The sequence below is a fragment of the Paramisgurnus dabryanus genome, chromosome 11 (genome assembly GCF_030506205.2).
Source record: "Paramisgurnus dabryanus chromosome 11, PD_genome_1.1, whole genome shotgun sequence".
Taxonomy (NCBI): Eukaryota; Metazoa; Chordata; class Actinopteri; order Cypriniformes; family Cobitidae; genus Paramisgurnus; species Paramisgurnus dabryanus.
Window position 1 is genome coordinate 39350856 of NC_133347.1, and position 27209 is coordinate 39378064.

The following is a 27209-nucleotide window of genomic DNA, read 5'->3' on the forward strand; positions in this document are numbered from 1 at the left end:
ATATCTGCCCAATTCAACAGCGCATGCACTGGGTGCCGAACTCTTATTTCTACAGAATTAAATTCAGCATTCAGGGAAAGTATCCACCAGGAGGCGAAATTATACTATTATTGCGAGCAGAAAATGCTCATAAAAAATGTATTATTACACGGCAACCAACTCAGACAGTCCTTGTTAATGTTACGTATGGGAAAAATTCATGACTGTAGTGGGATTTAAATATTAACATTAATGATGATTAACGGTGATATTTTAATGTTCTTCTGTGTTCGAAAGTCACATTACTTGTCAGAAGACTAAATACAAAAAATATATTCAACAGATATTGCTCACCAAAAATTAATGTTTTGACTTTCAAAAAATAAGTGAGAGATTGGACTTTATCGAGTAGTGCCTTGCGCATGATTCAGTGGTTATCTGACCGGAAACAGATCATGAGTAGCGCAGTACAGCATTGACCCATATGTACTGCCCCCACACCGCCGCCCCCGCCATTGTTTTCCATTTCCTACATTCTTACTTGATTTCTCTTAAAGTTACACTTTTTATGCTGCAGCTGCGCAGTTAAATTTACAAGCTGGTTGGAGTAAGCTTTTTCCAGTAGGCCTGGGTTGTATTAATAATTGCAACACTAATATTTTTATTAAGTTTATAATTACATTAATACAAAACCTGTAAATATACGGGGTTTAAATTGTTAGTCTTGGAAATTGCACTTGCACTCTCACCCCATTCAAAATTTGTGGTTATGTGCTTAATGCAATCTGGAGTTTCATACTTAACTATTCTCAGTTCGACATATTGCCTTAGAAGTATCTGATAACAATGACAAATTTTCTGTAAGATGTTAATGTTGTACGGTCGGCAAGGAATTGTAGGCACATGTTACCATTTTAACGGCTGTTACCATGCCATGCTGCACAGTGCCCAATCTGTGTGACTATTTGGAAAGATGAAACGTGAGCTTCAGGTGACAATAGCAACGACTCATAAATACATGGGCATAAGGTTGCAGTTATATGACAACTACATTTTCATATAATTTAAAATATGGGAAGCAAAGTCTGAAAGAACGCATGACAGTGCATTCTTAAAGAATCATGGAAATGTTCAGTGGTTTCTTAGATGTTACTTTGATGTTCTTTAATAAATTTGGGACCTTTGAAACATGTTCAAGTTGGAACCTTGTAGGTAATAACATAATCAAATTTCTGGTTTTCGCTATTTCTGCCTGATCAAATTAACAACTTTCATTATATGACCCAATTTAGTCATACACAATATTAAAAATAATCTTTATTTAATGAAACCCATGGAGTTAGATAAGGATTTAGGCAGGATTTAAAAAGATAAGCACATTAAGGATAAGGCATTTTACAATGCATACAATTCTTTGAAACATCTTAAAGTAGTAGGCTCAGTTTCATGGTCCAAAAAACAGTACCAAAGTATTACCTTTTAATATCCTTACTGTACCAGGGTGCCAGCATATAAGTAATGATAGTAGCCTACAGTACTCATAAAATTAGGGAACAGATGTGTTATTATGTTTTCTATTTAAAGAAACTGGACAGATAAGAGTGTGTTAATGTGCAGACTGTTGTGTAGCTTTGTTTTCTCTCCCTAAAGGAAGCGGGGACTCCTCAATCACGTCATTCGGTGCTCAGGCGTTCGGCAGGAAGCAGTCTTTCCTCCCAGAGAGTTGCGCTCTTTTCCGCTTGCTCAATGCTCTTCTCCGTCCATAACCCGCGGAAGCCAGGCAGAAGAAAAAATGCCGACTTCTGTAACGGAGAGAGTGTCTCTAAAAGTCTTTTTCGCCGTGTTTTTAACGGCTGTACAAATGCGCACGATCAGTGCGCTTCAGATTCAACAGGCGTTTGCGTCTCCAAACGCCACCAATAATTTCGTGGTAGACGCGGTGTCACGCAGAGTTTACCTGGCCTCAGTTAACAGTCTGTACCAACTTAACGCGACGCTCGCGCTAGAGGTGGAGACGCGAACTGGACCCGTGCGCGACAACCCGCTATGCCACGCGCCGCAGCTGCCGCAAGCGATGTGCGAGTACGAGAAAACTCTCACGGACAACCACAACAAGCTCCTCGCGCTGGACCGCGAGCAGAAAGTGCTGGTAACATGCGGTTCGGTGTACCAGGGCTTCTGCGAGCTGCGCAGCATGGATAATGCGTCCCAAGTGGCAGTCAAGTTTCCACAGGAAGGAGCCACCGTGTTCCCCAGCATGCTTAACATCGTCGCCAATCACGAGAACGCGAGCACCGTAGGGCTCATCTTTCGAAGTCACGGCGGAGCGCCGCGGCTGCTTGTGGGAGCCACTTACACGGGCATGGGAACCGAGTACTTCCCCAAAAATCACAGCAAAGAAGACCTGCGCTTCGAGAACACACCAGAAATCGCAATCCGTTCTCTAGACACAAAAGATCTCAACCGACTGTTTACCTACGACATCAACCCATCGGAAGATAACGTCTTTAAAATCAAACAAGAAGTTAAGCAGAAGAACAAGCTTAACTTTGTCCACGCTTTCATTCAGAAGACTTACTCCTACATCGCTATTAACAATGATGCCAACACCGGTCTCAAAGAAAGTCAGCCCAACAGCATCCTGGCGCGCATCTGCCTGGATACGGACGGTCCACGCCGGTCCTCATCCACGGAGAGCCGCAAACTCACCGAATCGTACATCCAAATGGGAATTCAGTGTGGATCTACTGGAAATATATACAACCGACTCATCTCCATCTATCCAGTGGATATCAGCACTAAAAACTCAAGGACACCAGAACCCTATCTTTTTGGGGTGTTTGCCAGGGCGGGCAGGCAGTCAGCCGTGTGCGCGTTTCGGGTGGCGGATGTGGAGGAGATGATTCGCCAGGGCCGCCGCAATTGCTCAAGTGGCCCGAACAGCGACGTGCAGGTGCTGGACAGCGTCATCCAGGGCTCAGGGGCCGAGTGCGAGGTTAAAGGGGCCATCGTGGTAAGGATGATTCTTTGATCTTTGGAAATACATTTTTCACAATTTCTTTCTTTAATAAATAATTTTCTTTAACAATCATTATATTTAACTGCTGGGTATTGAAAATAAATATACAGTAGCCCCATATGAATCTGTGACTTTAATCACATTAATATTTCAATGCACACCCTTTGTACACTAATGGCCATGTGTCCACATTGGTAACATTGCCACAAAAGCAAAAAAAGGTGCAGGAAATCTGTGTTGCTGACCAGCCACAAAACAGGAAAAAATACAGACAAAACATTATATACAATAGAAACATAACATTCAGACAAAACATTATATACCATATAAAGACAACGTTAATTAAAATTTTTATCTAAAATCTCAATGCTCATAGACAGTAAAATATAATACACAACAAATTCTACTAAACCCTATCCCAATTTAACATAGACCATATACTTTTTGAACAAGTTATGTATAAATCAGAATTTAGGGCACTTTGACTGATCTGGTTTGTCTGTTAAAAGGCCTTTTCATCTAAAAGGCTAAAAGGACAATTGTAGTACTGTGAGGCACATTCCTACAATCAAACGTTTATTCATTTGGCAGATGCTTTTATTCAAAGCGACTTACAAATGAAATAGCATTTAACATTATGTCCATTCTTATACAATCAGTATATGCCAGTTAATGTTGCAGCATAAAAATATATATTTGAAATATCTTATGATGAATGTACTGTAAATTAATGTTACATAACTTTCTTCTTATTTAAATGGAATAAGAGTTTTGTCAAGAACTTTCTTAGATCTTTCATGATAAATATAATTTGTGCATAAAACATTGACCCCCCTGTTGCCTTTTATTCATTATCGTACTATGATTTTTTGAATTATTATCAATATGTGTGTGAGTTAAACAGTCATGTACTCCATTTCCTGCATCATAGTATGCTGTGCACTCATATTATTTTCATTATGTGAACTTGAAGTTTCATGAAAACCATATGGCAATCTGATGCTTATTTAGAACTGTCTTTGTTTTTTCTATCTGTTTTTTGGATACGTCTTTTTTACTTTATGCTGGCTTTCCCATGAACACTATGTGCACACCCCCTTATACTGATATCTATGTTATGACATCACATTATCCCCACTACACCTCGTTATCATGTGTTATGTGCCATTGTAACGTGACGGTAAAACATAGTGTTCAGAGAGAGTGTTTATTTTTATCTGATAGATTACATTCTGAGAGCACAGGAGGTCACAGTGCTGAAGGGAGAAACTCGTGAGAAAAATCCACCCGCTGAATTCTTTTTCTCTCCCCCGCTTCAGTTCCCGTCACCCTGTATTGAACCTTTTACTGCCCTGCATTACTCACATCAAATTCAACAGATACTTTTCATTGAATGTTACTTTGGTTGAACGTGTTATGAAGACTAAATTCACTCTGAACAATTAAACAATAGATGAACCAGTGTTACAAAGGTTCAGGATATTCTAATCTGTTCATATATCCGTTATTCCCCATAATGCCATTGTAACCTTTTTTTTTTTTGCTAAGTCAACCATCATCACTATTATTGCTCATTTTACATCTATAACTTTTTCAGCTTCAGCTAGAGCAGCTGAATTGTGGTGCCGCTCACCTCCAACATCCCTTGGCTCTGAGAAAACCCTTGAGGGTCCAACCCATCTATGAAGCTCCAGGGGTCACCTCTGTTGCTGTTGAAAATGTGCATAACCACACAGTGGTATTTTTGGGGACAAGCAATGGGCGACTACGTAAGGTGAGATACACATATGTACAAATCTGCAAAAGCTCATAGTTCTTTCTGTGTTTCACATTCACATCTGTGTTTATTTGCAGTGTACATACTGTATGCACACAGCATTAATGTCACAGTGCACTGAACAAACAAGTGTTATGTATAGTGTGCACTAAACGATGTTTACCTTGCCCAGGAAATTTCTTAAAAGCATTCCTATCTGATCAGGTGGTCCAAACCTAATGTCCTATAGTGACTTCTCTATGTTTGACCTTTTCTTGTATACACAGAAGCTCAGCTCTTTGAGGTTAAAGTAACAGTTTTATTTTCTGAATTTTGTATCGCATGCTGTTGTAAAGGAACCCTTTTTAGGCAAGATTAACTCCAATGAGTTAGCAGGACAAGCAGGCAAGCTTGTATCAAGTTTTTGTTAAATAAAATAACATGCAGGTGCGACTGAACATTAGGATCGCTGTGTGAATGGCCTACTTTGAGATTGTTTGGAGAAAGAGGGTTGGGTGTTTGTAAATAGCTTTTGTAGTTTTTGTCTTTCTTAAAGTCCTAACATCGGTCATCAGTGTCAAAATGTTTTTTTGATACTGATGAGCTGATGCTGTTTTCTAATATTCTTGTTATTTGTATGTAATGTAAAATATTTATGATGCATAATTTCATAATTTTGATTTAGCTTCTGAATAGAATGATGATTGAAGGTTTCAAGAATTTGCTTATATGTTTATTAAATGTTCCAGTTTATTGTGAAGAAATTGACCAATGCTAGAAACATCCAGCAAAGCATAGTCATGCCCCTGGTTGCCTGGCTTTCCTTTTATCCTTTCAGTAAATTCACTTGGCCTAGAAAATGACGCAATAAAATAAAATTAAAGTGGTTGATCATCATCCTCTAGAAAAGTGCTTCACATCCCGGGGTCCCCAGAGTTAAGAGGAGGGGCGCAGGATATGGGATGATTGGACGTCAAATAAAAATGCATAAAATGTTCCACTAGTAATTTTATATAAATAGTATTGTAATTTTATGTAAATTATAAAGGTAATTGTAAATGAGAGAGAGAGAGAGAGAGAGAGAGAGAGAGAGATTGGGGGGCTCAGACTGTCGTATACAGTATGTACAGGCCCAAGCAACATGGTACTGCTTTAGAAAGGTAACTGCTTTGACTCTAGTGTGTTATTGTGTCACACATATTACACAAACTGAACACAAACACACTCTGCAAACCCAAAGCTCTGCCAGAAGATAATTCATATACATGCATGCTGCAAAACATCTGCAAGCAGCAAAACCCTCAAGCAGAAGGAAAATAAATCCTAAATTAGGGCAAAATTCCAGGAACATGTGTCATACTTGTTAACTCACCTTTCAGTAGTTATTTAAAATCTATTATGCAGTGCTGCTGTGTAGCTGTGGAAAAATGCTCTTGAGTCTGCAAGCTCTTTGTGAGCAATGCTAATATTCAGTATTTACTCACATAAGGAGTATGTGGCTGCAGGGGGCCTGTAAAAAGGTTTATGCGTCTGTTACAAATGTAATGGGTTGTAAGAGTGTGTTTACCTCACACAGACTACAAGATGCTCATATTTAATTTAGAGCTTAGTAAAAGTTATTGCCTTTTTATAATAAATAAGATTAATAAATGGTGTAGTTTCATTGTCAGTTTGTGTTAACTAATGTGTTAATGTAACTATTTAACACATTCACTGATACTGTAATTATGGACATATGTAAATGAGCCATTATTTTTACTTGTAACATTTATTACCTTTGTCAGAATTGGTCTTGGACTTCGAATGGTTGAAAGTTTTACATAGTACATCAATCTCTTAAATTTACTTTACGCTTACATAAACTCTTTCATTGCATGTAAAATGCAGGTTTTGCATAATAAGCCCTTTAAGGGTGTGCATATGTGTGTGTGTCTTTGTGCGAGTTTGTGTGTAGGGTGGTTTCATGACAGTGCTGATGGGAGTGTGTGTAATGTGATTTGGGATAGTGAGATAAGCTTATTTGGGGATTTGTATTAGTAGAGTCAAATTAAATTTGAGCCCTGCTCATGTACCAGCTTAAAATCTAACCATCTATTCTCCTGTCTGTTTGTCTGTACATACATATATTCATATAATGTATACCAGCAAATTAATGAATACAGGCAGCTGCACAGTACAGTACAGACAACTTTAATTTTTTACAATAGAATAATAACCACAGATCACAAATCAAGTACAGTACAAAACACCATTGACCGCGGAGACATGCTTCATCAAAACAAAGTATACAGCCATAATTGCCACCTTCAACATAGAATCAATAACAACAGAATTACTACTACTAAAGTAGTTTATTTCATATAACAAGTAAAATAAATAACAAGTAGACAAACAAACAAACCTAGAACCAGTTCAAACCATAGCGAAAGTTTATCAAAAACTACACTGAGCTACAATTACTGTGTTAAATGTGTATTATATAATATATACAATGTTAACTACAGATCGGCTGCTAAACCTTCCTTTACATAGCGCTGATCCAGGACTGTCGTCACCCCTCTTTAGGAAACCAAAACATTCGTTATTTTCACAGAGGTATTTGATTCAGAGTTCAGTTTAGCCACTAACCACAGATTAGCTGCCAAACCTCCCATCAAATAGCGTTAATCCATGATCACCGTTTCCCCTCGTCTTTAGGAAAACAAAACATTTGTTATTTTCGACAAGATATTTGTTCAAGAGTTCAATTCAGCAACAAGTCAGACCATTAAACAAACAGAGCCTGGAAGTTATGTTCCACTCAGATGCGCAGTCGCGTCACCTCACGTGCATCTGATGAAACCGTCTATAGGCTCTATGGATTAGGAGATCTGGTGTTCTGGTGATAGAAGACAAGCTGCTGTTATTACTGTCCTGTAGGTGTAACCCAGCTATTCCCATTTATGTGGCGTATATGTGTGTGTTCAGTTAGGTCGACTCACAAACACACTCTATGTATGTGCTCTCTGTTTGTGTGTTTCCTGCATTTGTTTATGTGTTGTTTATTTCATAACTGTGTCTGTCTGGTGGTCATATGTTTTCATAAATGTAGAAGAGACTGTAAGAAGCTTAAGTCATTGAAAGCAAAGTCATCTACACTTCCTACTCATTTTTGACAACTGTACCCCTCAAAACATTTAATTTTAATCTTCTTCTGTGCTACAATGGCTACTATTCTCTCATTTTAATCACAAATAAAGACTTTTTATAGGTTATACTCTTTCATAAAAATGTCATAATTAAATATGTACAGCCAACATGTAAGTGTTTAGAAAATGTGTTTAACAGTGTGTTAACCATTAGGAATTTCTTTTACAGCTGTCTCTGCTGGGTAACCTCTCTGTAGCTAACCAGTGGTCACTGAAACTCCCTGCTAATGATCCAGTGCATCACATCATGACTTTTGACCCCAGCGACAAAAACTACATGTATCTCATGACAACACACCATGTGAGTATAATGCTGCCTTCAAGTGGAGTTGGAAATATCCTAATTACAAGTTCTAAGCCCATGAACAATCAAACATTGAAACTTAAATAACTTGAGATTATAGACGATACATAAGTTGCCGAGGTGTGAAGTTGTACAAAGCATGTTGTTTCCCAGCATAATGAAAAGAAAGCCTATTGTCAAGGATAATAAATTATTATTTCAGTATAACATGCTGTATTTCAGTGATTTTGAATGTGCAGTGTTTAAAACGCCTTAAGGAAAATAAATATTTCAGTTCCCTATCAGTGTATAAGTGATCGAAATAATTCAGTGTGACTTTTGTAAGGCAAACCTGTCTGGGCACTTTATAGCTGTCTAAATTGATGTGACATAAATAAATTATTCATAAAGTCCACAGGAAAACGTTTCTGTTCCATTCTGCATAGGTTTGTTAAAATTACACTACTTCCATGTAATTGATGACTTACTGCGTCTCATGCCGTATTAACAAATGCACGACACAAAGAGTTTCCTAAGTGCATCTGAAGGCAGCATAAAACCTTATTGCAAAATCACGCATTATGCACATATTATGCGCATTATGCGTTTTTATTTTGTGAAGCTTCCTCCAAACTATGACATGAAAAAATAAACATTTTCCATATAGCGGCAAAAAATTTAGTTATAGTCCTGGATTCTGATATGTCACAGTACAACATTCCAGCGGTGCTAAAACATTATAGTACCATAAACATGACATGAATCACGTGTTCACCAGTGTATGTTACTGTGAAAGTGTGAAATGTTTTGTCATGTATATTACCAGGTTTGGTAACCCATACTCAAAATGTGACCTCTACATTTAACCGACCTGGAGCAGTGGGCAGCTATCACTGCAGCACCCTGGAAACAACTGGGGTTAAGGTGCCTTTCAGATTAGAGCCCATCTCTCTAACCACTAGGCTATGAATGCCCCAAAAAGCAGTACTCAAAAAAGCAATAAAGCTTTTAAAGCTGAAAATGTAAATTTGTACACTCACAATGTGAACTCACAATGTACAGGATTAAAAGTTTTGTTTTATTTAAAGTTTTTGCTTTGTAAAGAAGTGCATGCATAGGAATAACATTAGCATATGCACACTATATTCACCAAAAGAAGATGTGAGAAAAGACGAGGTGTTTGGGGGTGTAAATTTGGCACTTAAGGCGATAATAAGAAGTTCTGTGTATAATCATATAGGTGAGAACATTGATGGAGGGTGTAAAGCTGAACACATGACTGTGTAAGACAGCAGCGTGTTATGAGTGCTTGCTTGCATCTTGTATGTAGTGTTAAAATGTATTTGTGCTGGTGATTGAATGTAACACTGTGTTTATCATTGCCCAGCTCGTGCGTGTAAAGGTGACCAGTTGTGCCCAGTACAGCTCCTGTAATGAGTGCCTGAGTGCCAGTGATGCCTATTGTGGCTGGTGTACATTGGATAGAAGGTAAATCAAGTCATATGGTTAATAGATTTAGTACATAATAGCACTGTAATATATGTGTATGTGAGTTTATCCTCTCTTATTGATCGAGTTTATGTATTTGTAATTGGCTTTGAGTTTTGAGTTTGTGTCTGTTTATCTCTATGATGAAACTGTAAGGACCATTTTAAAAAATGAAAAAAATATTTTGAAAGACACACATTATTTCATAAATAAAAATGTTATTTAACATTTGTAAGTGGAAGGATTTTTGGCAAAATTTATTAAATGACAACAGCAGAGAAGTCGTGCAGGTAAGCAAGTGTCAAAACCAAAATAAGAAAATCTAACATGAACCGGTGTAGTATTTATACAGGAGGAAATGATCTACACTGGAAATAGGCATACATGATAAGTTTAATATCCAGAAAAAAACTGTGAACCCTTGTGTTGTGGGGCTTCATCTTTGTGTTCATTACAAGATCAAGTATAATATTACAGTTTAACAAGTCAATTAAGCATTGCAATACACGTTTGTGCAGTTCTATAAACGTTTATTGTAATAGTGGTGTGCCATATGATTTTTTTTACTTATCAAAACTGTGCCGTGGCAGAAAAAAGGTTGGGAAGCACTGTTGTAAGGCGATTGAATTTGAATTGTGAGTTTTATACATTGGGGATTAGTCAGGGGTCCTGCGAAGATTGTCTGTTTATGATTTGTTGATATAGACTGCTGACAGATCATCAGCTTTGGTATTCTTGAAACCTATGCAGTATGTAACATTAAAGTGGACACCTGCCCTGGTGAGAATTGAATCTCTTGGTCCTCATAAATGTACTCCTACTGCACAATTTGCGCAGCTGTAATAGGTGGGGATTATGCTTAATATGAATAAGCCATCAGTTAACGAATAATTGGATTTAATTAACAAATACACATTTCACACATCAAATCTGACGTTTATAAGGTATTTGTGAATCCAGAGGAAATGTTTTGGGAAGGTTCGTTTTACGTTGAAATTACTCATATTTAAGGATTGTTGCGATAGTCGGTATAACCGGTGATACACGGTGCTTCAGCCTCTCACCATTTTTTCATTAAGAATAATAATAAACCCTTTATTCAACCAGCACTTTTAATGGAGAAAGAGCTGGTTACTCAGCTTGGGACTGGCGGATTTCCACCAATGGCTCAAGCACTTAATTAAAGCAGCTGTTGCACTCACATTGCACATGGATTTATAAGCGGTTTAACGCAGCGTATGCAAGCGCTGCATTAAAACAATTGCCTCTAATTCAAAATGAAAGTAAAGGTGCACATCTGCATTCGTATTTATAAGCCCCTCCCACCTGGTGATACCAGTATTAACCGGTGGGAAAATTCTGTCACCACAACAACCCTACTCATATATTTACGAAGGTTTCATAAATGAGGGCCATTGTTTTGTTGACTTTTGTGTTACAAGGTTAGCAAGTGCAAATTTGCCTAGCTAAGACATGATGTTTTCTCGGATAGATTTGGAACTGTTGCTAGTTTGGTGCATTGCAAATATTGTTTAAAAAAGGAACATCATTTAAAAAAAATTTAAACAGAAAAAGTCAGATAATGTCCATGACTGGACAACATAATGTTTCTTGTCACCATGGTGTGCTAAGAAAATGTTATTATAAATTGGAAATTTCTAGGGTCTGCAGGTCACCAGCCCACCAGGGCAGAGTTTGGACCCCCTGGGCTAGTCCAAATAGTAATTAAGAGAAAATTGAAAATCATTGCACCTAAAGTGTAAAAAAAAATCCACTGTGAAATGTTCTGTTTAAGTCATGCTTGCACGGCAAAAAATGACTTTCTTACTTAGTATTTTTGTCTTGTTTTCAGTAGAATTATCTAAAAATTCTTCAATTAAGAAGCTTTTTCTTGATGAGCAAAATGACCTAAGTAAATAAGTCTAGTTTTAAGACAAATAATATACAATTTAAGTGAAATTGTCTTTAAAACAAGCAAAATTATGTGCCAATGGGGTGAGAAAAAAATTTGTGAAATAAGATTTAGTTTTTCTTAAACACTTAATTCAAGTATAAATTTCTCCCCCATTGGCAGATATTTTTGCTTGTTTTCAGCACAAATTCACTTAAATTGTATATTTGTTGTCTAAAAACTAGTATTATTTTATTAGGTCATTTTTCTCATCAAGAAAATACATCTTGATTTAAGAATTTGTAGATATTTCTACTGAAAACAAGACAAAAATAGTAAGAAGTAAGAAAGTCATTTTTTGCAGTGTGCAAAGGTGGTTCTGGATGATCCCCATGTTTTTTCTACATTTTCATTCAATTGACAATGCAAAATCGACACTACTGATAGTGTTTAAGCCTGAAAAGCGAACTCTCATGATTTTAGTAATGGGCAGGACATTTCAAAAAGTAGCTCAAAGCGGGTGACCAGTCACAACAGATAAGGGTCATATTGACCAGTAATAGTAGACTGAGCATCGGAACTACAACAGAGTTTTGAGATGGGAAGAAAAATGCAGCAGTAATTTAAAATATGATATTTTTAAACCATTAACTAACAATTAATCGTGACAACCTATTGTAGTAGACCCCAAAACGAAATATAATAGGACCCTTATACACTTTGGGATCTGGAGTTAATGTCAACAAAGAATTCCAGCAAAATCTAACAGCTGAAAAATACCAATAACAAACGTTGGTGATTTGACAAAATGCACATTTTTGTTTTGGGCTAGGTATCCTGTAGCCGAGATTATCATTAGGTCAGTGGTTTTCCTGAATATTTGGTATTTAAAGAAAACGTCACTGGGTGAAAGATACAAATGAAGAGCTGTTTTACACATTTATCATATTTGGTTTGCTGAATCTTTTTTTTAGTTGTTCTTATAACATTTCTCATAAAAGAATCCTTTCAATGTTTGTGTGTCTGATGCCATGAATGGAACTGCCTAAAGTTTTGTAGTGGACATTTTTGGGGATATGTTATGATAATAATATGCAGTGATCTGTATTCGTAGTTTATATATTTGCAAACTGTTTACATATTTTAGCACTTAACACTCACAGATATCAATCATTATGCACAGATTTGAAAATCGTGACCTCAGTTTTGCAATTTGTACTCACAGATTAATATGAGTTCTGGCCGATCCTGACTCATGGTATAGTATTTGCCCAGCATGTCTTGTAGAAAAAAGTATATTTTATAGTTTATAGGTTGTGCTTTTATCAGTAAACATTCATAAACCTTACACCTTTTGGTAAAAACTGCAGTAATGGTGCATTATCAGTGTCTGCTGTTTTCAGCAAAATGTACCTGGAAATGTTTAAAGAACTGGAAATAATAATAAATGAATGGTCTTAACAAAAAATAATGATTTAGTTTGCACATATCCAAAGAAATAAAGTGTCCCATGAAGTTTTGTTGCCTTATCATGTCCGTGAAAATCAAACCCACAACCCCTGCACTGTTAAAGCAGTGCTCCACCAAGTGAGATATGGAAACACAAAGCATAATGATGTTTATATGTGCATAGCTGAGCTTATTGCCTAATAAAATTCTGTCTGGTAGGAGAATGTTCCCTCTGGTGATTTCACTTCCACAGCATTAAACAGAAAATCATGGTTAACAGCTTTGTGGGTGACAATGCCCTTGATATAATTCACCCTACCTTGTTTTAAACATGAGTGCTAAACATGGGACAAAGCAATTCTTCCTTTTTCAAAACGCACGTCTCCACACTCTCAGAAATAAAGGTACAAAACTGTACCTTTTCTGTTACTGGGGCTGTACCCTTTCAAAAGTACAGCTTTGCACCTAAAGATTTCATTTTAGTACCTCAGAGGTACATACTTGGACCAAAGAGAGCTTATTAGTACCTCAAAAATACCTATTAGTTTCTCAAAGGTACATATTGGTTCTAAATGTTTACATATCTGTATGTTTACTCCATACAATTACCTTATTAAAGGGTGCTGCCCCACTGACAGCTGGGGTACATATTTTGACTTTTTTCTCACAATGTAGGTCCTAAAGGTACGGTAATCTACCCAAAATTGTATTCTGTTTTTTATTCATGTAAAGGTACCAAACGGAAACTTAGGGTACAGCCCCAGTGACAGAAAAGTTTTGTTCCTTTATTTCTGACAGTGCACTTGCTTACCAACCATGAGCCAGCCCTCCATGACAGAGAGGAAAACGGAACATGGGATTTATTATCAATTAATCTGGTAGGGACTTGAGTTCTGGGACTAGTGTTTGTCCAGAAAAGAGCTGTCACTCAAAAGAATGAGAAGTAAAGGCAGGGAAGTAGTGTAGTGTGTGAGAAGCTTCCAATGGCGACACCTCATAGGGAAGGAGTATGCAACACATACTAAAACAACGGATAAGAAACATGCAAAATATAAATATCTTTATTTTTTTTCTCTGTTTATAAACTCATAATTTTTTTTTTCAGAATTTTGCGCAAAAAGCTGAAATAACTGCATTTTTGTGAAGGAATTTTGTTAGAGGTCAGATTCAGAACAATGATCAAAACAGACACTGAGTGTAAAATTAAAACTTTTTTATAAACTGGGTAAATTGGGTATTACAGATTACAATAAAAACACATAAAGAACACGTCTTTCATGCAAATGTTTTTAATTAACGAGATAACTTGTCTATGGTGGGGAATGAGTTAAGTATGACTGTAATAGTAATGTTTCTGTCCAACTAGCTTATGTAACATTAACATTAAAAAATTAGGCAAATTTGAGATAAATGCTGGGATGGCATAAAAGAATAAAGAAAGAAAGAAATAACACGATAGAACTATTCAAGTCTGTGACTGAAAAATCTAAACTTTTCAAAAACAGAAACCCTACCTGGTGGCCAAAAAATATATAATAGTTCATAATCAGGTACTTAATTTGTTAGTTTAGTTTACATTTCACAAAAAAATTCCACAGCGATATGAATAGAAAATAATGGTTCATAGCTTTGTGGGATAGAAACCACTGTTTATATTTTAAGAACTATTATATGTTACATAATAGAATTTAAACAGTATGTTTTCAGAAATATTATCCTTTTTGAATGTTAAAATAGCTCTGCTGCCCTCTTACGAGAGGTCAATCTCAGGATTAAGGCTCCATTAAACCTTATTAAAGAAAAAATACAAAATAAAGATATAGAAATGTAGCAACTATAAAGAAATAGAGTAGGAATTAGAAATTAGATTTTATCAGGATCAAAGAATTGCACATTTATTTATAGCAAACCATGCAGTGTGTGTGTGTGTGTGTGTGTGTGTGTGTGTGTGTGTGTGTGTGTGTGTGTGTGTGTGTGTGTGTGTGTGTGTGTGTGTGTGTGTGTGTGTGTGTGTGTGTGTGTGTGTGTGTGTGTGTGTGTGTGTGTTGTACAGTAGGTGATGGTTTTGTTTTTGTTCCTTTTGACCAAACCATAGATAAAAAAATAACTCAGCCAGCATTTTTTTAGAGTGCAAATTTGAAATGATAAACATTTTATTTATTTGTTTAGCAGACATGTCTATCAAAAACAAAACAAGAAATTTGTAATAACAACCACAATATCTGTCACAAACATACCAAGTTAACATACAAGCAAGATAAGTTTTATTGTGTAATGTAAAGAGTTTCCGTTTATTGCATGTGTATTTCTATATTGTATGAACCCTCTGGCATTATGTATATTCTCATGTGACCTGCAGGTGTTCGATTCAGAAGGAGTGCTTCAGCGGATCTTTGGCACGTTCATGGATCAGCACTGGGGACGGTGTTCATCAGTGTCCATCAATGACCATCACTCCATCTGAAATCAGCCGATCTGCTAACATCACGGTATTTTGCATTAATATACACATAAACACACAAATAACAAAAGGGCTAATTAACCAAACTGCTTTTTATTGCTTCTATACATTCCACCTATACATGAAAAGCTGCTTGTAGCAATATCAACAACAGCCCTTCTTTTCCGAAATCTTTACCTCACAACACATATCAGACGAAATACAGATAAGAAAAAAACCCTTCATCATTAAAACAATATCATCATTAAGAACTCAAAAGCAATGACCAAACCAAGTCTAATGTATTTATAGGAAACTCAGGTCTATACACTATAAAAAAGGATGTGTTAATTTTAGCACATTGTTTTGTGTTATCCTATTTAACACATTATGTGTTATTTTGTGTTGATTTTAAGTTAAATAAAAAGGGACAACACAAGATTTGTTAAAACAACACAAGGTATGTTGTTCCAAAAATAACACAGAGATGTGTTAAGTAAAGGACAACAACCTAGACACAAGATGTGTTATTTAATCATTTTAAGAGTGTAGATAATGCATGAGTTGCTGAGTTCGTTGTGACGTTGTATTAACATTTTAAATTTGGTGGCTTCTCAGTCAGTTCCCATAGCCTCATTGGATAGAACGAAAAGCGATCGACAAAGAAGCAGCGCAACAATAGCAAATAAAAATAAAAATTGAGTAATGCTAACTGTGCAAGTGGCGTGATTGTTTTGGCAGTAAGTCTTTGCTTCTTGTGCTCAATTAAAGTGACAGTGAATTGTTTATGGTCAAATAAACATGTACACATGTAAAATTATTTCAGGACAAAAGCGAAGTAAGCATATCAGACCCAGGAGACACCATGGAACTCTTTTGACTGACCCCATGGACATTACACATGTAGATTAACAAAAAAAATAGCATTTTTGTTCCATATGCATTACATGATCACACATAAAACAGACTGCAATAATGCACTATCCTACCTCAACCAACTACTATTTTTTTCACCAAGATATATTACTTGTACACGTAACCCATGGTACCTGGCAAGCATGTTTAAATTATTTGTATTGTGTAAGCCATTTTGGGTAAAGAAATCTTTGTATGTCTTTTATTGGATAACTAATTAATGTTGTGAGCTATGTTTTTATTACTTTAGGAAAGAACCATATTTGTTTCACAGTCTGGACATAATGTTTTTAGATTAACAAAGGCTATTCAGACAAAAATATTATTAATGTATTTATGTATGTATTATTCATTCATCATTCATAATGCCATTCCAGCATCTATGACTATATTCCCTGTATTTGCGTTAAGAATTTTTAAATTTATTTGAGAGTTATTGAGTGAGTTTCTGTTTTGAAAGATTCTAACAGCTGTTGATTATTCTGGCCAGAGGAAATGACTCTTAAGCCGAAACAGGAAATAGGAAACAGGAAGCAGGCGCCACTGTCAGGAAATCTACCATCCTGATGACAATAGAGTTCAATGTAGTGTGTGATTGCAGAGATTTGCTTTGCTAGATGAGTTTCTGTGGAAAGAAGGTTTATGGCCTAGTTTCTTATTCTTCAGGTTTCCAATGAAAGTAAAATTAGCTGTAATACGTACTGTAATACATGCAGACATTTCACTGCTTGGGTTCAATATCAATTCTCATTATTCTCACAACAGTGATTCTTATATTTGTATTTATCATATTCTCCATAATTTAAATGAAACAAATAATACTATGATGCAGTTGTCATTAAAATAATGTCACAATCCAATTAAATTAAAAAAGCTCCTAATCATCGCCGCCTTTGTCAAAAATCAGATAATAATATTATTATGAAATTGTTATGATTTCTTTATGGCAAAATCAATTGAGTCTAATAAAAATGCTCATTTACAAGAAAACATGTGAGACGCACTTCAAAAATTCACATCTTACATTTGAAATATAACACATACATGGTCTTAACTAGTCTTGTGAGATTTGCTATACTGCTGAGACAGTAATGTTTAAGAAGGGATCTGAAATTGAGAAGTAATAATAAATCAAGAAATGTGTCATATGTTCATCTTCCTCCCTTTTTGTTTTCAGGATGTGGGCATTCTGATAAACGGAAGTGTTCCAGATCTAAAGGGTCTCAGGGTGGAATGTGATTACGGGGTTGGCATAACTACAGGTGCAACTGTACATATGGACGATATCACTCCTCAAATCCAGACTTGCCCTCTACCCCATCCTGGCACATATCCCACAATCCCCTTTGGCAAAGGTATGTTTACAGTAAGCACATGTGTCAATGCTTTGTATGTTTTTGTAAGAGTTTCTGAATCTTTCATTGACAACTCTTATAAGAAAATATTTCACTTCAAGACAGAAATTAATAGACAAAAATACATTAAGAAAAATGTTTAAAGTTCCATCTGACCTTAATATGTTCATTTATAAGCTTCTATTAGGCAAACTAAAGATAACTCCATAGGGTATTTGTAAACAAGATTAGGTTAAAAGGTCCAGAGGCCCATTTTAAAAACAAGGGTTAGTGAAAACTCTGGGTCTGTTAACTCTGAAATAAGGGAAACTTTTGAATCTTACAACCCGAGAAACGACTCCAAATAAAAAAACACAGACTTAACATTACGATGGGTTCCAGTGTTAAGAGAGAGCTTTACTTCCTGCTTTTTTCAAAACAATCGCATCCTAATGATGAAAGTGTGCCCAAGCTGGGATTGATAAAAGTACAGTGTAAATGCATGCTTCTAGGGGAGTAGGGAGGGGGGACTATGTCACACGGGCACAGTTTAGTTTGTTTTGGATAGTATGAGTATGCCCTTACTCTATGAAGCTAACCTGTTGAGAGTTTTCCAACTCAGGGTAAATTAGAGTTGATACAACCTCCTAATTGAAACCAGCCCCAGTTCCCTTTCAGTCGTTCACTACAACGTCACGTCGTGACCGACGAATTGGGAACTCGCTTAGAGAGACCAATCTGCTTCGAATACTACTAAAACCCCAATGAACTTGGCATTGACAGGGTACCCGCGGAGTCTTAAAAGTCTTGAAAAAGCATTGAATTTCATTTTCCCATATTAAGGCCTTAAAAGGTATTGAATTTCACCTCAAAGTCTTGAATTTTTCAGGGAGGTCTTAATTTTTCAAATGATCAATAGATTTATATGCTGTTAATTCAGACACAAAACTCGCGTGCACAATAACCACGCGTGAGCGACAGATACGAGCGCAGAACACTATCCATGTTTGGAAAAGCATCTTAGCGAGCGTGCAGAACACTATTCGCGCGCAGGAAAGCATTCTCGCGTGTTCACAGAACACTATTTGCATTTTGCGCGCTGAAAAACGTCCTCCCGAGAGCGCACCTCTGTTCAAAGCGCACAAATGCAGTCACGCGAGCAAAGTAAAAAGTTAAGTAAAAAGGCTGGGATGATAAAGTAAAGGCTGGGATGAGCGCTCGCTCGACTCTCTTTATGCGCTCGCAGCTGCACAACACGCACTTGCTCGATCAAGTTGACTTTGGGACTGTGGGGGCGGGACAATGACGGGTGTCCTCGCACCTGTGATCGGTAGTTTGATTTAATCAGTGACACACACAATCTTCTGTTCCACAATTCGTCTCTAGTAAAGAGAAGACACGTTTTAATATGATCATTATGTCGGAGAAGATCATTTATATGTTAAACAATAGTCTTGTGTGATCCATGCAATAATAAGCTGCAACAATAACGCAAATCTGAAAGCTATTATATATTTTGTTCACTGTTTAATTAGATAATATCAACTTGCAATATATACTATAGGCTACATATTTACATTGTCACACTAAGTTAGCATTAGAAAACTTTAGTATGGTCCTGTATAAAGATTAACAGAAAAGATTGACAGAAATATATCTATATATGAGCTTGTGTCCAGTTTTTTGTTTGGTGCAGTGAACAGATCTCTTGTCTTTTTAGGGTCAAAATAGCATTACATTTAATTTGTTGTTGTGTTTGAGGGGTTTTTGTTTCATTTGCCATAATATGGTTAATTTTGTTTGTCAGTATTGTTCTGGTTCAGAGCATTACTGATGAGTGTTATTAGATGTTGTTATTATCTTAACTATATTAAACAGCAAAAAAATAAAACCTTGAAATTGGTGTTATTGTTTGGTTTGCAGCTTATTTCATGGATCAAACAAGGCTATTGTTTTAACATAAATGACCTTATCCGACATAATGGTCATATTAAAACGTGGCGGGCTGCACAAGATAAAGAGGAGGGCCACATGTGGCCCCTGGCCCTCCAGTTGCCCATCCCTGATTTAGGGATTTTCACATTTAAAATAAATGTACATTTAAATATATTAAATCTATTTGATTGTTGGTTTTGATTGTTGGGTAAAGATAAGGGTTAGGCCGTTTGGGCCTTGGACTCATCCTTTCAGAGGCATGTTGTCATGAATGTTCAAACATTTGTAAATGGTAATTATTTGAGCTATATTACGTTATTTAAAATGATTTATTCTACCCGAATGGGTGCGATGTAGGTATTAATTTCATTTGAAGTGGTATTAAAAAGGTCTTAAAAAGCCTTGAATTTAGGTTTGACAATCCTGGGGGTACCCTGATTGAGATATTTGCATAATGCTGGCGCCGCCCCGCCAGGTGCGTATATAAGCAGCAGGTGCAAATAGGGAAATTAGCTTTTTATCACTTCGAAAGCCGGCAGTATCTGCTACTGAGAAGCTACTTTACTCTGTTGGGATTCGATTGCTGAAGTTGGTTGGACTGGCAGTACCACAGCGGACGCTTCGCTTATTCCACGGCTCTGCATCTGTTTGTTTGTTTTGAGTTTAGTGTGTGCGTTGCCTTTCCCTGTGCGCATCATCAACTGAGCATCTGAGTGAATTTCCCTAAAAGAGTGATACGAGAGAGCTTTGTGCCTTGTTAAAGGCAGCCACTCTCTCGTATATCCGGAGATCAGCGTCCTTTTCAGGATGGCTTTTCGTCTGTGCGATCTTGGGTGCTTGGGTACATGGGTCCGAAGGACGGTCACGAGCGTTGTCTTTCGTGCTTGGGCATCGAGCACGCTGAGGCAGCGTTTGCTGGGGGTAAGTGTTCTCACTGCGAGAACATGTCCCTTGTGGATTTGCGGAGACGGTTGTCTTTCCTTCGGGAAAAACGCAACCCTCGTCATGCGAGTGCTGAGCGCCGCCACGGGGTGGCTGTGAAGTTCTCAAAGGACGACCTCCGCATCACTGTGCTGAGCCGGTCGGGGGATTCGTCCTTCTGCTCTCAGCCTCCTCATCCACAGCCGGTTGATGTGCCAATGGAGACTTCAGCGTCGTGTTCTACGATGTCTCTAGAATCTGTTGTGCCGCCCTCCGAATCCGTAGAAGCCGCAGCACCTACCCGTGGAGCGTGCGGTCGCGATGCAACTGTGTCCGGCCACCGCTCCCTCCTGGAAGGACCGCCCAACCCTCCCCTCTCGTGCTGCAGACAGTCGTCCGATCTAACGGGCGCTGCCCACCAGGCATGTGGAGAGGCGGCTTCAGCCCTGCACGCAATGGCGTTGCTGCAGGTTCACCAAGCGAAGGCCTTGAGGGATCTGCACGAGGGAGGACACGACTCGTCCGTCCTTTCGGAGCTCCGGGCTGCCACTGATCTGGCTCTTCGCGCAACGAAGGTGACAGCGCAGGCGATTGGTTGTGCCATGTCCACGATGGTGGTCCAGGAACGCCACTTATGGCTATGTCTGGCGGACATGTCGGATGCGGAGAAGAACAAGTTCTTGGACGCTCCAGTGTCCCAGACTGGTCTATTCGGTGAGTCGGTGGAGTCTTTCACCCAGCAGTTCTCCGCCGCCCAGAAGCAGACGGAGGCGATCGCGCAAGCGACCTGCGTCTCGCCCTCCAGCGCCGGCTGCCCCGTCTGCTCCTCGTCGAGGGTGCCCTCCGGCGGCTGCCTCCACCCCCCCACTAGAACATCTTCCAGGCCACGGAGGGGGAACAGCCGTCGGCAGCCCGCCCTGCCCGCCCCACCCGCTTCCTGTGGCAAACGGAAATCGAAGCGGCCCTGAGACGGGCGACCTGGATTTGGATGGGATCACTCTACGGGAGACGGTGATGGCACCGCTCCCTCCACCGGTAGAGGGCCGTGTGGAGAATCTTTGGTTTCGTTTTGTTTCTGTTCTGCCGGCTTCTCAGCCGGCACCCACAAAACCACAAAAAGAGTGCATTCCTATTCCTTCTCCAGGTCTCCAGAGGATCGAGAGAGATGTGAGCGGGCATTCACATGCTCTTCCTCCCTCTCCTCTATCGCGATCGAGCCGGTCCCTCCAACCGAGATGAGATCGGGTTTCTAAAGCCCGTATTTCATAGTACCCAAAAAAGGCGGCGGGTTACGACCTATCTTGGATTTGCGTGTCTGAACAAATCTCTTCAGATGAGGTCTTTCAGAATGATAACACCGAAGCAAATATTCAATTCAATTCTTCCCCAAGATTGGTTTGCGGCAATAGACCGTTTCTCCGGTTTGCATTCGAGGGCCGGGCATAACAGTACAAAGTTTTACCGTTCGGGCTGTCTCTCTCTCCCCGTGTGTTCACGAAAGTAGTGGAGGCGGCGTTAAAACCCCTCAGAGAGAGCGGTGTTCGCATATTGGCTTACCTCGACGATTGGCTTATAATAGCGCATTCTCGGCGGAAACTTTGCGAGCACAGAGATTTAACGCTTCGGCATCTCGCCCGTTTGGGTCTTCGGGTCAACTGGGAAAAGAGCAAACTCTGCCCCACACAGAGGATCTCTTTTCTCGGTATGGAACTGGACTCGATCGATTTATCGGCGCGTTTGACAGAAGAGCGCGTCCAGTCAATTCTGACTTGCCTTGGTTCATTTCGAGGGAAGAATGCGGTCCCGCTGAAACAATTTCAGAAGCTCCTGGGGCATATGGCAGCAGCAGCGGCCATGACACCGCTCAGGCTGCTCCATATGAGACCGCTTCAGCGTTGGCTTCACGATCGAGTCTTGAGGAGAGCGTGGCACGCCGGCATCCATCGTGTAGCTATTACACCTGCGTGTCGCCTAACATTCCTCCCGTGGTCCGACCCCGCGTTTCTCAGGGCCGGTGTGTCCATGAGACAGGTCTCTCGGCATGCTGTTGTCCACACAGATGCGTCCGACACGGGCTGGGGTGCCACGTACGACGAGCTTACAGCTTCAGGGGTGTGGACAGCACCCCAGTTGCACTGGCATATCAATTGCCGAGAGTTGTGGGCTGTATATCTGGGACTTGTACACTTCGCTACGGAGCTGCGAGGGAAGGATGTACTAGTACGCATCGGAAACACTGCGACCATTGCGTATATCAACCGTCAAGGCGGTTTGCGCTCCCGTCACCTGTCGCATCTCGCTCGTCATCTCCTCCTTTGGAGTCAGAAGCATCTGAGGTCCCTTCGTGCCATTTACATCCCGGGCTCGCTCAATACAGCGGCAGACGCGCTTTCTCGAGCTGCGCGCCCCGGCGAATGGCGACTCCAACCCCAGACGCTCCAGCTGATGCGGAAGAAATTCGGTCGAGCGCAGATAGACCTGTTTGCGTCGCCGGACGATACCCACTGTCGCCTATTTTATTCACTAACCGAGGGCAGCCTCGGCGTGGATGCATTGGCACACAGCTGGCCTTAAATACGCATTCCCCCCAGTGAGCTTAATCGCACAGACGCTGTGCAAAGTCAGGCAGGACGAGGAGAGCCTTTTACTGATCGCCCCTTACTGGACGACCAGGAATTGGTTTCCGGAACTAATGCTTCTTGCGACAGCCCCTCCCTGGCGGATTCCCCTGAGGAAGGACCTTCTTTCTCAAGGAGGGGGCACATTATGGCACCCGCGCCCCGACCTGTGGGATCTCCATGTGTGGTCGTTGAGCGCGTGAAAGGTTTAGGTGATTTACCACAAGCGGTATCTAACACAATCGACGCGGCACGAGCTCCGTCCACAAGACGGGCTTACGCGTTTAAATGGAACCTTTTCGTCACCTGGTGCTCTTCGCAACGCGAGGACCCCAGAGAATGCCCTATTAACATCGTGCTTTTATATCTTCAACATAGGTTAGACGGTAGGCTGTCACCCTCCACCATTAAAGTTCATATCGCTGCTATTTCTGATCATCACTCACTTATCAACGGCAGATTAGTTTGCCAGCATGATTTGGTTATTAGATTTTTAAGAGGCGCTCGTAGGCTAAACCCCTCGCGCCCTCCTTCTATTCCTCCCTGGGACCTGTCCATGGTGCTGAAAGCCCTTCAGGGCCCTCCGTTCGAGCCTTTGCAGTCTGTGAGTCTGAAGCTTTTGTCAATGAAAGCTCTGACCCTGCTAACATTGGCCTCAGTGAAGAGAGTAGGGGATTTACATGCATTCTCTTTTGACGATTCGTGCCTTTAGTTTGGTCCTGCTGTCTCGAGCGTAACGTTGAGACCCAGACCAGGCTACGTGCCCAAAGTTCCCACCACTCCCTTCAGAGATCAGGTGGTGAGCTTGCAAGCGCTGCCCCTGGAGGAGGCAGACCCAACCATGGTTTTGTTGTGCCCCGTACGCGCACTGCGACTCTACGTGGATCGCACGCAAAGCCTCAGGACCTCAGACCAGCTCTTTGTTTGTTATAGTGGCCAGCAGAAAGGGAAGGCTGTCACCAAGCAGAGGATGTCTCATTGGATAGTTGATACTATCGCCCTTGGCTTATAATCTTCAGGGTATTCCTTGCCCCTTTAATTTGAGAGCGCAATCCACACGGAGTGTTGCCTCATCCTGGGCTCTCGCTCGTGGTTCCCCGCTAACAGACATCTGCAAAGCTGCTGGTTGGGCGACACCTAATACGTTCATTAGATTCTACAGTGTTCGTATCAAGCCTGTATCCTCTCGTGTTCTTTCCTCATCAGGGGGAGCACGGAGAGCAGTCTCGCAGGTCGGCTTGCAGCCTCCAACTGATACTTCATAACTGTGTCAGTATGGAAGGCCTTCAGAGAAAAAATGCGTAATGGTTTGAATTGTTCTTCCTCCGCTGCCTTGGTAGCCTTTGTTGCGGAGCATTGGCTGTCAGCCTTTCACTAGCTGTATCCTCGTGAACCTACGTGTCTGGCTCGGGCTCCACATTGTGTCCCTCCGGGTTCCTTTGTGAGTATTTTTCCGTGGGGTTAATCCTACCAGCCCACGTTTCCCTTAGCAGAGCACTGCTTTGCTTACACAGCCACGGCTGTCTTTATTTTTATCGTCCACCATTAGCCCTTAAGAGGGGCGGTGGCTTCCGCAGCGTTCCTATCCCGCTCAGGTAGGGCGCTTCCCAGTCGCTGGCACTTCTGTGGGGTTAAAGGAACATCTAGTGCCCGGCCTTTCTGCCTTATCCTATTTCTCCATTCCCTAAGGGGATTTGGAGGGTTTTTCTGCAGACACTGGAAGAGGTCAGCCCCCAGTGGCGTTTTGGTAGGGATTCCCAATTCGTCGGTCACGACGTGACGTCGTAGTGACCGACTGAAAAGGAACGTCTCGGTTACGGATGTAACCCTCGTTCCCTGAAGGAGGGAACGGAGACGTCACGTCCCGTCGCCACAGGTGCTGCCACCTGCTGTTACGGCCGGACACACTTTCCGGCTTTCTCAGCGAAAAAGAAGCTAATTTCCCAATTTGCACCTGCTGCTTATATACACACCTGGCGGGGCGGCGCCAGCATTATGCAAATATCTCAATGCCAAGTTCATTGGCGTTTTAGTAGTATTCGAAGCAGATTGGTCTCTCTAAGCAAGTTCCCAATTCGTCGGTCACGACGTGACGTCTCCGTTCCCTCCTTCAGGGAACGAGGGTTACATCCGTAACCGAGACTTTCTCTTCTATCACTAACTGTTTTATTATATTGTGTAACTTCATGATATGAATTGAAAAGAACCAATATGTGTGTGTGTGTGTTTGTGTGTGTGTATTGCTTTTAAAGGTATAAAAGTATAACCACAACCACAGATTTGCTTTCCATATTTTGTTTTAAATTGTGACATTAAATTTGTCTTTTATTAGATTACATTACAGTGCCTGTGGCGATCAAGGTTAATGGCGTTCCTGTGGTTTCTGGAAGCTTTATTATTTATGAGTGTGAACGGACTGGACAAATTCACTTCAAAACTGCGTAAGTACAAGCATGCACCATGCCACACTAAAACACATGCACCCACGTATAGTGAATAGTATAAATAAAAGTGACATTAAAAGAAAACCACATAAAGACAAACTATCACAATTGTTGCTGACAATTACAACATTTTAATGTATAGTCTGTTTTATTTCTGTAACTAGATTCCAGTTAAAACCAATTATTTTCGCAAACTAGCTTGTCAGTCTGACCAAGGCAGTCTTTGCCTGTTAATTTTTCAATTGTTAGGCTACCCACACCCCACACATCTTAGACCGTCACCATGGGTGCGTTCACACGACAAAATTTCGGGAGTGACAACCGTATTTACTTACAGGTGTGAGTCTGGAAGTGTCCTGTTCACACAGCAAATTAAAGACACAAATAGAACACTGCCTGTATGAAGGAGGAACCGACCTCAAACCCGTATGCTAGTTACACGTGGCGCCTGTAACCATAGTGACGGACGCAAATATTTAAAAAAGTATTATTTATGCAATGGGCAAAACTTTATTTATGTAATTAACAAAAACAGCTGGCTTGTGTAATGTTTACCATGGTCAGAGAAAAATAAACAAGGGTGGTTCCTTATTAAAGTTTTAATTTCGAAAATGAATGAACATAAAATCAGTGTCAGCAACTGCACGTTTTACCACAGCAGATATATCCAATACAAAAGTAATCATAATGACTTGTGAAGCAAATCGATCCGTTTTTGCAAGAAATTGAACTTTATTTAAAGCATTAACGCAGCCAAATAGGAAGTGCGCTTACGCTCCCGCTCTGCAGGTGGCGCAGGGAGTATGGTTTACCCATAGATATGTATAAAGGCTAGATGTCTTACGGCTGAGTCCCTAATGGCATCACCAGGCGGCCATCTTACCACAGGGTGCTCGCTCACTCGTAGCATTAAGTTTAATGGTGCAGGTCATTTTAAATGACAATAACTTGCTCAATTTTCTACCGATTTTCAAACGGTTTGGTTTTTTACAAATGTTATTAACGTGGCTATAATGCTGGATGATTTAACATGTTTCATGAATTTTTATTTATTTTTAGTATAGGCATGCAGTGTCATTGGTACATCTTTGACGTTTATAACAAACCAAACCGTTTGAAAATCGGTAAAAAATTAAGCAAGTTATGGTCATTTAAAAGTACCTGCATCATTAAAACTCAATGCTACGAGTGAGCGAGCGCCCTGTGGTAAGATGGCCGCCAAAATGTGGATGTTCCACTCAATTAGCCAGCAGCGCGGACGAGACATCTAGCCTTTATACATATCTATGGGTTTACCAACCAGAGGCAAAACCAGCCTCTTAGCACCACCTAGAGAGCGGGGGCGTAAAAGCGCACTTTATATGTTGCCAAGGTTCTGTATGGACGCTAATAATGTTGTAAATAACGTTCAATATCCTGCAAAAACCGACCAATTTGCTTCACAAGCAGCAAAAAATGTCACCAGGAGTCATGGGGATTACTTTTGTATTGGATATATTTGCTTTTTGAGCTCTCAAAGGGACGGATATTTTGCCTTGAATTATATGAA

The 27209-nt window shown here is 40.0% G+C and overlaps 1 protein-coding gene across 1 annotated transcript in view; it reads left to right on the top strand.

The window, feature by feature from the left end:
* The first annotated feature begins 1395 nt into the window (after positions 1–1395).
* plxnd1 (plexin D1) overlaps positions 1396–27209 on the top strand; it is a 91447-nt gene continuing 65633 nt past the window's right edge. Inside the window, exons 1-7 of the mRNA XM_065271331.2 lie at positions 1396–2992; positions 4596–4772; positions 8112–8243; positions 9613–9713; positions 15413–15542; positions 17586–17763; positions 25549–25657. Of these exons, the coding sequence (XP_065127403.1) occupies positions 1772–2992; positions 4596–4772; positions 8112–8243; positions 9613–9713; positions 15413–15542; positions 17586–17763; positions 25549–25657 (2048 nt within the window). The 5' untranslated portion in view covers positions 1396–1771. The remainder of the gene's footprint in view (positions 2993–4595; positions 4773–8111; positions 8244–9612; positions 9714–15412; positions 15543–17585; positions 17764–25548; positions 25658–27209) is intronic.